The sequence below is a fragment of the Amblyomma mixtum genome, chromosome 2, assembly GCF_055824585.1.
Source record: "Amblyomma mixtum isolate Tamu chromosome 2, ASM5582458v1, whole genome shotgun sequence".
Lineage (NCBI taxonomy): Eukaryota > Metazoa > Arthropoda > Arachnida > Ixodida > Ixodidae > Amblyomma > Amblyomma mixtum.
Genome location: NC_143013.1, coordinates 271,047,444 through 271,060,422, shown reverse-complemented (window position 1 = coordinate 271,060,422; position 12,979 = coordinate 271,047,444). Strand labels below are relative to the sequence as shown.

The 12,979-nt window shown below is 52.2% G+C and overlaps 1 protein-coding gene across 2 annotated transcripts in view; it reads left to right on the top strand.

The window, feature by feature from the left end:
• ct (homeobox protein, cut) overlaps positions 1 to 12,979 on the top strand; it is a 754,353-nt gene that overhangs the window by 153,311 nt on the left and 588,063 nt on the right. For both annotated transcript variants that reach the window (XM_089573991.1, XM_089573990.1), the window contains exon 3: positions 5,345 to 5,492. In XM_089573991.1, the coding sequence (XP_089430117.1) occupies positions 5,345 to 5,492 (148 nt within the window). The remainder of the gene's footprint in view (positions 1 to 5,344; positions 5,493 to 12,979) is intronic.

Below are 12,979 nucleotides of genomic sequence, written 5' to 3'. Positions count from 1 at the left end.
AGGGGTCTGTGGATGGGTCTTCTCCACTAAGTTGGCTGCCGACTCCGACCGCGCCAGTTCTTCGTTCTCAATAGCGTTGGTTTGGCTCTTTAATGGGAGAACTACTCTGGCCAAAGAAATCCTGATGAAAGCTGGCACTTAGTAATCTGAATCTCGTTTTTAAAGCTATACCTGCGGCGATGATATACGTTTTGTTCATCATCAGTGGCTCGAGCGTAAGAACCGTTTGTGCGGGAACGGGACCGCAGTCTACGTCATTTGTTTTGTCATTTAGAAGCATCAGCTTCAGACATTTCAAACTCTTCAAATGAATCGGTTCAAGCTGGTGATATAAACGGATTTTGACGCTGATGCTGCTGCGGTTGCTACTCGGAGGTTTAAACAGCGACAATAAAGCTTGCTGACTTGTGTGAAGTTGGATTACAGAGTTTTCTTTAACCTATAAACATAATTAGTGTGGTGAGTTCCAGGTCAACAGTTAGAACTTATGGAGCATTGAAATAGAACCGATGTAGAGGATACCTTTCGTTCTGGGCTCCTCTAATCGAGCAATGACAACAGCATTCTCCGAGGTAGAGATTCCTGCCCCTTAGGAAGCCATCTATCTTACTTGCTACCCGTCAAAAGCGAAAGGAATGCAGGCAGTACGAATTGCGTACAGAGGAGCATAACAAGAAGGCGAAACCGGGCGCTCAAGAGGGAGGGAGAGAGGTAGAACAATACGAGTGGGCGCGCACAATGCTCGCGAAGGGCCCGCGAGTCACCTCTGGAATTCGCTGGCGGAGCCGCGTATACCGAACCGGAACTAAACACTCGAGCACCGGGGCAGAAAGTTGCGTACAAAGCACTCAGCTGCGCAGTCGTCTTTCGGGCCTCGCAGGATGCTGTATTTAAACCGCGCTGAGCTCCGCGAGACTCCCATTCGTCTCGTTCGGGAGGGAATCAAGGCAACCGCCGGCGTCAGGCACTAGTAGGGAAGAGACATCAGTGGCGACAATCGGCGACAGACTGCGCGCCTAGCTGCCCTGCCTCCGCGCCATCAGTCTCCGGGCTCCGAGGAGCGCTTTGGCAGCTCCGCGGGCCCGCCAAGCCAAACGGTATCGGCGCATCGCTTAGACCCGTGGCCTGACCGGGAGGAAGAGGAAGGGGGCGCGGAACAAGGCTCGTTCCCTGTGCGCGGGACTCTCCGCTGAGACAGCTGATCCGCGGCCGATAGCTCCCTTCCCCGGGTGTTCTCTTGCTCCCGCCTCCTAGCGCAGGCTCGTCGGCAGCCTGCCAGCTTCGTCCACTTGCCTCTGATGGGCGGCTAAACGTCGCGCTGGGTGGGGGGCGTACCTAACCAGGGCGCACTGATAGCCACCCCACGTGGGCCGACGCCGCCGATCAGGGAGCAACAAAGTGTGCCGCGGTGATCAGCTCGCGTCGCTTCGGAGGCTGAGGGGAACCTCGAAGGTGCCCTTCTCCTCCGTTTCCTCCTCGCCCTGTGGCTGCGGCGCTGTTCTGTGGCTCCCAAAGGCACCGGGCGTATTTGTCCTCGCTCGTAAGCAGCGAAGGCGTCTAGGATGACAGCGCGTTCTAAAGTACAGTGCTCTATTTTCGCGCAAGTTGCACACGTGTCCCTTGGTGAACTTATGGCGTGAAGCTGAGCTCGGGCTGAGCGACAAGGCTTTCCGAGATAGCACTTAGGCGCCTTTTTGAAACTATGAAAAACATATTTGGCTCTCGGGAGTCCTCTGTTTGGCGCGTGGAAGCTTTGAGGTCGATCCCTGTTGGGCGAACTTTGATGACGAAAACACAGCGCGCCGTGCCATCTTTTGACGAACTATGGGATTAAAAGCCGCCGTCGGACATCCGTCTGTTTTCCAATGGGGAACGGGCATCTCAAAAATACAGGCACTGAGTGTGATGGAGAGGTCACCATAGTGCACCTTAGGCGCAGTCCACAGTCACCTTTACTGTTCTGTTCTGCACTTCGGCGCTGGTAGGACAATGTATCATTAAGTGATTGGCCCGTGAGAAAGACATTCCACTCTTTCGTCTGAATGTGACATCTTTTATTTCCATCGCTTAATTAGAAAGTTACCGTCTAGTAGTCAAAGCTTATGAAGGCCACCTAGTAGGTTCTTTGCCGCGGAAATAAAATCTATCGATTTAAGTCAGTGCTCCGTCTTGTCGCATTTCTTGTGCTTCTTTCCTTTGTCCGCTGTAGCCTGTCGTCTAAAATCACTCTGCCCATAGCTCATGCAGCTATCAAGTGGGACCCTGCAGAGACCGTGGAGCGCAAAACTTGGCTTTTGTCGTAAAATACGTCCGAAGAAAAGATCAGAGTGGTCATATGGGCAGCTCACGAACATTCTCGCATCTTTACTTTGGCCAGTCTATTGAAACAATCGTGACCAGTCTACTGAAGCACTATTTTGTCACTTAAGCAATCGCAAGTAGAAGCACGTTCAGGAGCAGGCACGGCAAGAAACACTGTCGCACTGCCTCACTGGCGTCGAAAGGCATACGACCGGTGTCAGCAGTGCATTCTCACAAAACAATACCCGGCTCGGAAACTCGCGGAAGGCGCAACTTTCTCTCAAAAAGACGCTCTTCAGTCCTTGTGTCGCACGCGCGCGCCTCTCTCTCAGCCCTTTCGGGCGCATCAGAGAGAGTAAGCGAAGGCGCTCTCAATTCTTCCTCGTTGCCTGCTCGGTGTGTGCGGGTGTACGGGTGCTCACACCGCCCCGAAAATTATTGGTTGCCGTCTCTTTTTCCGCGAAAGACTCTGGTGGAGAAAAACAGGGTGAAGCTAGAAGCTTTGGGGAAAGAGGGTGCCGGCGTTTTCTCTCGGGCAGATAAATAACGCGCTATACCCGAGTCCGCGGAGAAAACAGCGTCACTTTCGCCTCTATAATGGACCCGCGTGCGAGCAATGAGCGGGGAAAAAGGCTCGACCCCCCCTTTCCTTCTTTCATTGCCCTCCCATATCCTTCTCCCTATTTTTGTCACAACACACAGCCCAGAGTGGCGTTCATCGCGTGCGCTCGGACAGACAGACAAACCCAGCACGTGGAGCGCGCACAAACCGCCATCTCGACGCCGCGCGCGCCCTCTGGCTGCACGCGAGCGCAACTCAGCACGCGCCGCCGCCGTTTTGCGCGGCCGTCCTATTCCTCCTGTCTCGCAGATAAATAACGCTTAATAAATAACGCTTTGATTTATGTTATTTAGGCGCCCGCTGGAGGCTGTTCGGTGGCAGGGTTGCGGAGAGAGAAGAGTGCGCAGCGCGTGAAATATACTCGGCCGCCATCGGGGATTTTCGCCCGCCGCGCGAGACAAGAAGAATGGCGACGGTCGCTGCATCGAGCCGAGAGATGCGAACGCGCGATCTTTTCCTCCGCGCCGACCGAGTAGCGCGCTTTGCCGCAGTACTTTGGTATTGTGTGGTGAAGCAGAACCACGGTTTGTTTGTTTCTCGCGGAGCGGGTTTCTTCTAATGAGCGGACGCGATACGCGTGACTACGTAGCAGCGAGAGACAGTTTCGTACTACGGCGACTTATGATACTTTCCAGACAGGCGTAAATATGCGGGTAGTGACACGAAGTTGGAAATAATTTCTTTATTGTAAGGTTCCTTGGCATCTTCAAAGAGAACTTGACAAAGAAATGTCGCTTTTCTTTATTTTTTCTTGAATACAGAAACAAAGTTCTCAACCTAAGTCGTGTTTTTGGTTCCGCCACTCACTTAAGTCCATTTGCGATATCTCCTTCCGCAGTATGCTGAACGTAAACCAAATTGTTCGTATTGAGTTTATTGTTCGGACGAGCATACGCAGTGTCCTGTTTTCACATGTTCCTGCTTGCTGCAGTAAACTATCCTCGCGTCATTTCCGGAGCACGGATCTTTCGAGAGCCGAAGGATCTTATGCTATGGCACTGCATTTCATCGCAGCAATGAAGGAATACTTTTGATTCCTTATTGTTTGTGCCAAGTGAACACGGTGGTCAGCGTACTAATTAAAGCTCTATTCTGGTGACGTCTTGGTGAGGACCAGTGTCGTGTATGCTGCAAGCATTCTCTTACACAATCAGACAAGTTTGATTTCCATGCATACGTATTATGCATCTTTAATTTTGCATACACTTCATTTTCTTCTTTGTTCCACATCATGCACACTGCTTTTGTAACCGGGGGCGTCCCGCTCCAATAAATAACTTCACCACCCCATCCAGTTTCTATCCGCTTGCGAACATGCTCTGGAAAGAGAATGGAAAAGAGCATCGGTGTCATCTGTCCCTCTGGCGGCGTCGCCAAATTCCCCGATCCACCTCAAGCACATTTAGATGTATGTGGTCAAAACTTCACGTTCAGAGATTGAGTGCTCGTCGCTGTGTTGTTGACGGACTCCTGAAACCACCTCTACCCAGTGTCCTCGTTCTTTTTTTTCTTCTCTCGCTCATCGCGTTGCTGGCTGTGAACAGTGACAAAACGTCTCTTACAGTTGGTGCTGTAATCTTCTCTGCTTTCAAGTGCCTGGAGGTTGCGTACAACGTGACGTCACGTCGCCGCCCCGACGCAGCTTGCGCTTGAAATACTGCCGTCGTTGCTGCCAGCGCTAAAACGGCGGCAGGCGTACCCCACGAAACGTCGTCACTATTTGCCGTGTGGAAAAGAAAGACTTGCTGAATGTCACATGCTTTGTTGTAGACTTAGAATGACCGGCAGCAAAATAGCTGTGATATAGTATGAACGCATTTTTGACGTCGGCAGTGTGGCAGCGATACGTGGTTGGAAGGACCTAGTGAGTATAATATGCATTGCGACTGAATGTAACAGCAGCAAGTTGGCGCGAAACTTGACGTGAGGGCTACTGGCTTCATTCCAGTTTGTCGCAAGCCTGCAGCCTTAGATGCATAAAAAAAATAGCCGGCGAAGCTGCGGCTTGACGCGGTTAATTCTACCAGAAGTTGTCATGGGGGATCTGTGCTTGGTATCTGCTTTGGATGTTGTTAGATTTTTTTTGTTGGGCTTAACAATCTGTATGCTAATAGTAAATGATGATTATGTCCTCAGGCTTAATGGCACATACCTACGGCTGGTCATTGGCCAGGGTGCATATGATAGTAAATGCAAGTGCATTCTCGCCTTCTTGTCCTCCTCCTCACGAAGCGACTGATCAGACTTGTTTCATCGCTTTCGTGTTCACTGCTTACCGGACCACTGACGTTTTCCTTCCACCGGTCCCCCCTTAGTCCACCGTAATACGCGTCAGTGAATGAAGCCTCTTCTTTTCCGTGCTCCTGTTTGAAGCTGCCGCGTTAACTCTGACGCGTGTGTCGTGTCCCCCCACCCCCGCAGGACGTCCGCTGCCTCGTGTCTCCGCTGCTGAGGCACTTCCAAGCCGAAGTGGACCGGCTGGGCGAGCGAAGCCTGGCTGCGGAGGCTGCCTTCCTGGCGCTCTACAAGAGGCTGCTGCGCGCCGTCTCCGCCGCCTCAGCTCACTCAGGTCAGCCGCTGCTGCTTCCTCCGCTCCCCGCAGGGCGTCGCTCACGTCGCGGCACTGTGGAAGTTTACGGAAGACGACGCAATCGCGAACTTATCGAGGCCCCTGCAGGGAGATAGAAAAATTACGATTAAGGGACTCCTATAAAAAGTACAACTCACAGAACAGCGCCATCACGCCCGGATGCATCGGCATGCGACACGCAGCTGGCATAACAGCGATTGCGGTGGTCGCTGCTTCGATTAGCTCGTCCAGTACGCTGCGAGCTTCATGATGACGCTCCTCTTTGTGAGCATCGCTATTGATTGGTGGCTAATCCGCACCCGAGTGCGAACACGGCCCATCTCGTGCACACTAGTGCAAATAGGTGCTTTGAACGTACTGTCTTTATATGTAGGAAGCAGTTGACACACTTATGTGCCGTGGTCAATGAGCCGACCAGAATCCAGAGCCGCTCCTGGGCGCGGCCATTTTCCGCCGACTAGTGCGCCGCGGTGCGGGCATTTCTTTGTGGACTGCGGGGCTGCGGCAGCTCCGCGGCCGCGCCTGCATATAGCCGCGCTTCGGGCGCTAAAAAAACATTGCCGAGCATACTTCCGCAGCGTGGCTGTGTTGCAGGAAGTATTCACGTTATCAAAGGGAGCACATTGATGCGTTTTAATGACATTTAGTTTGACATTCACGTGAATTGTGCTGACGCTTAGAACGCGCTCGTGCTTATATCGCTACCGTCTTGGTGCTCCACTGCAAAAAAAAAAAAAATACTTTTTGTTCAATATCAAGTATTAGGTGTGCGGCTAGCATGCAGTTCCAATTCCCGTGCACTCTTAATCCTTCGGCCATAAAGTACCACCCACAAACAGGGCTTTCTTGTCGCATGCGTGGTGCGCCAGTTTATCAACAAATTACCGCTGTGAGCTTAACTGAGTCGCAGCGCCAACAAAAAACAAAATTTGTCATGGTTTATGCAACCTGGATGCATAAAAACGTACTTTTGCTCAAATTATCAAAGCTTGAATGGATATTAGCAGCTTTCACGAATTCTGAGGTCCGAAGTCGCGTTCATTTTATTCTGTAGCTCTCGCCGCGTGTGACAGCGTTGCGTAGGCGTTTGGCTAAGTGTGAATGATTGTATTAAAATCGCGCATATTTTCCTATGATTAAGGTAGATAGCAAAAGCAGAAAGACACTACGGTAAACCCTTTAACCCCCCTGATCCCGAAGACATGCGTGCGGAAAGAGCAACTGAAATCGGTAGCAGGGTTGCCGTTGGGAATTTTTCAAAAAGAGCCAGAACTGAAGCTAAAAGTAGCCAAAAGTAGCCACGCCACCTGATCTTGGCGCCAAACTTGTAGCCAAGTAGAAAAGAACCATTATTATAAGCAACTTTTATTAATGAACAATAAATAATATCATTTTGAACCAACACAAAAACACAGAGTAAATAAAGAGCACGGAATTTTGGGCCTCTTGCTCGGCCTTCAAGTATCAAGTACGTTCCAAATAAATAAAAGTTCAGTCCGCGTAGTTTATCTAGAGTAGATAGTGTTCTTGCCGGAGTAATTTTGGCACATTCTATTCAACAACTCAGCAGGAACGTTAAACGATGATGCTGTTATTTCTTGGAGTCGTAGCCCAAATTTGATTCGCAGAATCGCCATAAGCAAGTCCGGCTTCATTTTGTTACGGATCTCTGTTTTCGTCAAGTTCACGCAAGAGAACACGCGCTCTGCATCAGCATTAGAAATTGGAAGGGTCAAAATTTTCAGTGCTCCTTGCGCCAGGTGTTGAAAAGGGCATTCGCCGCAAGTGTCCTTGTACGATGCCGCTGCGTGCCAGAAAGTCAAACATGATGCGCGATCAAGTGCACCCCTAATTCTCTGCTGCTGGCGTATTTCAGACTTCAGTTCGTTGGAGGAATATATGCGTCGAGGACGCGCGCGCGCATCAAGGCGACCAGGACAGCAGTGAGGACAGCAAAGGTTGGAAATAATTGTTATTTTCTGTTCTTGCTTGCTATTGTATATGCAATTGCAAAAAAAAAATGGCTAGTAAGTGCGCCAAAATAGAAGTTCAAAGTAGCCAGAAAGTAGCCAAGGAGCCAGCGGGAAATTTTCATCGCCAGACGTGGTCGAAAAGTAGCCAATTTGGCGCAAAGTAGCCACCAACGGCAACCCTGATCGGTAGCGGTCGTGCTTACAATGCTGTGCATGAAATGTGTTTAATGGGAACTAGAGCAAGCTCAGCGCAAGGAGGTGATCGAAAACACGCGCCTCGTCGGGACAACCTTCAGTCTGCTGCTCGCCTATCCAGTTACTACACCACTGAATCAAATCAATAAATCCACAATCCTGTGCCTAAAATTATCATACATGGTAGATAGCGCACGTAAAAGGCGGCAACAAACGACACGCCCGCGCAGAAATCTGCTTAGAAGTGCCGGTTTCCAGTCCGTACGCTACCTGGCCGACTATCCGGGAAAAATCGGCCGGGAAAAATCCTAGCTGTTTGCAATACTATTCCAGAATTTCCCTGAGCAGCGCCGCCGCACCAGCGGCTCGGTGGAGCAGCGTCGCCGCTGCACTGCCACCGTTTAGAATCTTGAGCCAGCAGTATATCATCATTGAAAAACGTAGCTCGAAAAACGAGACACAGAAAAGGTGAAGACAGGACACGAGAGCTAATCAATATCAGTATCATCATGGTGAGCACAAACAACGAGACAGACGGGCACTGCCTCGCCGCACTTACTCACAACCAAATGAACGGAAAAAAACTCGGAGATGTCACGTTAACGACTAACTGCGCGCAAGATAACCTCAGTACTGTCTGGTAGAGGGAAAATGTAAGTAGTGACGCAAAGCACACACCCTCATATGTTATGATGAAGCACTACAACGACAGAAGCGAACACGTAAACATGCATTCTATGTGCGGCGCCGGCGCGACCCGCAGTCCATCGGGCCGCGCGCGCCGATAGATGGCGACTGGTGTCGAGAGTAGGTGCGCGCCAGCAGCCTGCGTGCGAGGGTAAAAGAATCTGGTCTATATGGACTGCTTAGTGTCGCGTGACGTTGGCTCACCACGAAGTGAGCATTATTACTATTGGAGGGTTGACGGCATAAAATGTAGGCACAACGAAAGCTGAAGCATTCGGCTGGCAGCTGTCACCTGGCGGGCTACAGTGACTGCCAGCTCCGAAAAGTAGATGGAACAGGAAGTTTAGAGAAGAAAATAAAGAGAAGGAGTGCGGAACAGCTAATTTGAAAATGACGATGAAATATTCCCAGCGGAGTCTGTCAGCCTGTCGTAGCAACAGAAATCCTTGTTGTAGCAAAAAAAAAAAAAAAAAACAAAACAAAACATTCTGATTTGTTGCAAAACAGTTTGTTCATCGAAAAGAGCTGGGTGGTAAGATGTCGCGTTAAGTGGTCGAGAGTACATAGCCCTCGACGACTTTTTCAGCCTACTCCACCGCCAAAACTTGCGTTCTGGGGTCAGAGCTAGCCAGCGCGGTCTCCCACCGCTCGAGAGAAGTAGCGGAAACTAGATCACCCGGATGTGGCTCTATTTTTCAATCCGTCGTATTATGGGTTCCCTGCCGACAGCACAAATTTTGTCGTTGAGTAAGTGGCAGCTTTGTGTGATGACAGAAAATGCTACAGAAAATACTGCTGCAACAACAAGGGGATCTGCCATCCCGACAGGCTTACATCTGAAAATACTGCAAGCATTTCTGCGGTAACAGCAAAGAAAAATATTTCTGAAAATTTTTAACTGCTCAGAAAGAACAGAAACGCTGTGCGCACTTCACATGCCAGCACTCATAGCACAAAAGCGAAAACAAGAAGTTGCTCAGAGTCAAGAAACGCAAGGCGTAGGGAGTTGTTCCTTCAAACTTTGTACGCAATTAAATCGACGGCTAGTGGCACGGAAGTGGCTCTGCTACATCGCTGGACAAAAAAAAATGATCACAGTAAGGCAACCTGAAACGAAGGACCATTGACCCGTAGCCTTGTGCTCCCTGCTATCAAGGAGCAGACTGCACTGCCCATGTTTCCCAATGTGCGAGATCAACTCAATGCGCTGAGCCTCACGGTGTACGGACTGTACCCTGCATTTTTTCCGACCTCGCTACTGCAGCGTGAATGCCTTATGCTGCGATTTGGGGAGAAATATCGTCGCAGAACAGCGTCGCAGACCGTTCACGTTCGAAGATGTGCTGCATCGTTCACGCTCAACGCTTGCCCCCTTCGAGTGGACAGCCCGAGGGGGCAGCCGCACCGCCCCCACTGTCGCCGCCGACAATCGTCCTGGCGGGCGCTCCGCGGGGCGCCTTCGGAAATGGACGCCCGATCGACGATTTTCTCCCTTCGCTCGCTCGCGAAAACAAACAAAGCGCGTCGGGGTATACAGCGAGAAGGTGCGCACGATGGCTGCAGCTGCTCTGACACGCGGAGTTATGGCGCAAGTCCGGCCAGAGGACGGGAAAGAGGAGTGTTCGGAGAGTACGCGTATGGCAGCGTCTACTCCAGGCGGCGAGTCCTGATCGCCATGGCGTGTCTGGGCGTTCTTTTACCCTAGCCGCCCTCCCACCCCCTTCCACCTCCTTTGGCCGACGCTGACTGCGATCAGGCGCGGTGCTGCTATAGCGTAGAGGCCAGCGCATAGACGATGCATCGTTCCCGTGCCTTATGATGACGCGCCGACCCCCCCCCCCCCCCCCCCCCCCCCCCCCCGCCTGTCCTCTGTTCCCCCTCTTTTGAGGCGCATCGCCCGCTTGCAGCGAGAAGCGGCACATTCCAGATCGTAGATGCGACGCTCCAGATCGCCATGGACGGCGACCAAATAGAATCGCCGTCAGGGCCATTTCTGGCTGTTGACCTTGACGGAATGGCTCCGGGCGGGCGTCAGGCAGAAGCACGCCTGCGCCTTTTGATGCTCGACCGACGGTGGCGTCGTCATGATCGGCGGTCCGTTTGCACAACGAGCCGTGAGCCTCGTTCGGGTTATTGAGACGACGAGGCTCGAAACACTCGGCGTCTCCCCACCCCACCTCCTCGTCTTTTGCCAATAGGCGGGAGGGCGGGGCGATCGAAGCCAATGGCCCATTGTGGGGAGCCCGTCATCTGGGACACCACTCTCTATAGGGCTGCCTGCCTCTTCTCACGAAACAAGGTGCGTGTGCAGTTCGAGAGCTGCCGAATGACGCCCAGTGCGGAGATGGTCGATAAGAAGCTCCTCTTTATTTTCTGACGGCCCTTCACGATCGCTGCTGGCGTACTCGGGCGCCGCTTCTCGAGAGACCCGTTCGAAAAGGATCGTGGGTCCTTCGCTCTGCAGGCGCCAGAGGTGGCGGTCTGTCTGCTTCGCCGTAACAGGGTGCAAAACCTTGTGGCGAAGGTGAAAGCCGGAGAAAAGTGGACTTCGATTTGCCTTCATAGCGATGTGCGGCTGCCCCAGTCACTGCGAACAGGAACAAGAAAGAAGACGATTCTAGGTGTCCTTGTGTTACTATTCGAAAGATATTGGCGGCTCACGAAGACGACTGGAACATTTGTGTGAGATCTCACATACGGTGTGACATTTTGGGGCCGCGTAATTAATCGAATAAGAAGCATCCTCACTGCGTACCCCCCCCCCCCCCCCCAACATTCCAGAAGGCGTTCGCCGGGCCTTCGAACGCGTCTAATGGTGCCTTATTATTCTCTCAAGTAAAACAGCTCTGCATCATCGTTCGGTATCCAGGAAAGATTAAGTACTTGAGCTGCTGATTACCGGTGGTCTATACTGCATAATGGTTTGCTCTCGACAAGAACCGGCTCTCCTGTCGTGGTACCAGGAGGAAAGACTCGCGTTAACCTGCTAGGGACGGCGATGTTAACGGCGGCAGAAGAGCGATGGCGTAAACTAACCAGCCCGTTCATTACGGCCTCCTTCTATTAAAGTCATAGACCGCTTTCAGTATGGTCATTATCGGTACCTTAAAAAAAAAAAAACATTTGAGGGTCGTTGGTTTTTATTTTTATTTCCGCGGACCGTTCGCCGGAAATTGAGAAGCGTTGGCTGCACCTCTGCTTTCGGCCGGAAAAAAAGAAAAGGTGATGGTTGTTAATTAAACTTGTTCTGTGTCATTTTATGCACACGTGACTGCATTGCAAGCTGTTGTTGATCGCACCCTATGCACCAGGCTTCGTAGCAGCAACACGCAGTGGCTGCGAGCTCGCGCTCACAGCAGTGAGGATGCGTTGCAGTGACTGACGGCCGGGTATTTCAACCAGCCACCCAGAATCAGTTCAGTTCATTTCATTTTTTCTTTACGGAATATTAGGAAACGGGGCTATAATCTGGATAAACAGCTCTTATAGAAACATCCAAACAGCTCAAGAAGCAGTCTGATAGCACACTTGTCGCCGCCAGTTAGTTTCGCACGGCCTATACGAGGAATCCATGTGTTGCCTTTAACAGTGCTACGCGAATCTTGAAAGCAGCCATGCCTTCCTAATGAATTCCCGGCCCCACTGAATCTTCTCATTTCTTATCGCCATAGCGACATCGTCAGGTGATCAGTCGTTCCAGGTGCCATACTCTGTTTCCACAGGCCGTATACGGCTGCGTAACGAGGTGTCTCTCTCGCGGGCAGTGGCACTGTACTGGCTTCTCCTCATCTGGCGATAAGGTGCAGTGCTCGCGCGCTGGCCTGCAAGGCCCTCAAGAGCGCGACGAACGGGTAAGGGAGGAGGGGGGGGGAGGGGGGGGGGGGCAGGCGCAGCGCAACCGCTGACAGCGCGCCTGACGGAGTGCGTCTCGCGGTCGCGGCGCCGGGCGCGATCCGTCTCGCCGGATAAACGCCTTCCCTCGCCGCGAGCATTAGCCGCTCGGCACCGAGGAGGCCCTCTGCTGGCCGGAACGCCGACGGCGCCCCGTCCTCTCAGCGAGTGGCGATCATCTTTACGGATGGCCACCGCCGCCGGCTTAGCGCGCCTGCAGCGCGCAGATCATCTCATATAGCGAGGCGCCGCGGAATCGTGTCGCAATGGTCGTCGATAACAGGACGCCCGCGCGCGGACCTAGTCGAGCCTGGGCATTAGTCTTCGCCGCGTAACGTGAGGTTAAGCTCTCTGCCTTCCCTTCCCCATCCCCTGTCCTCTCCCTGGAGAAAGAAAGGGTGCCGGAGGCTGCGTTCACTCGATGTGACGGGTCATAGCGCGCCATGCATTGCCGACGGAAGGAGGGCTGTCTGAAGGCATTCGAGACATGTATAGACGGGACCGCTGCTGCTCACAGCAATGTCCTTGAAACACCGTGTGTCGTAATGCATTGTGGCTTTTATACTGCTAAAGCAGTGTCGCGATGCGAAAATGCCAGCGTCTCAGCGTCTCTCTGTCTGTCGATCTGTAGCCGGAACGTGAAGCCGCTATCAGCCGCTCCGGTCGCCCTCAGCCAGCAGCAGACACCAAACACCCTTCATCAAACCTCCGTAGCTAAAG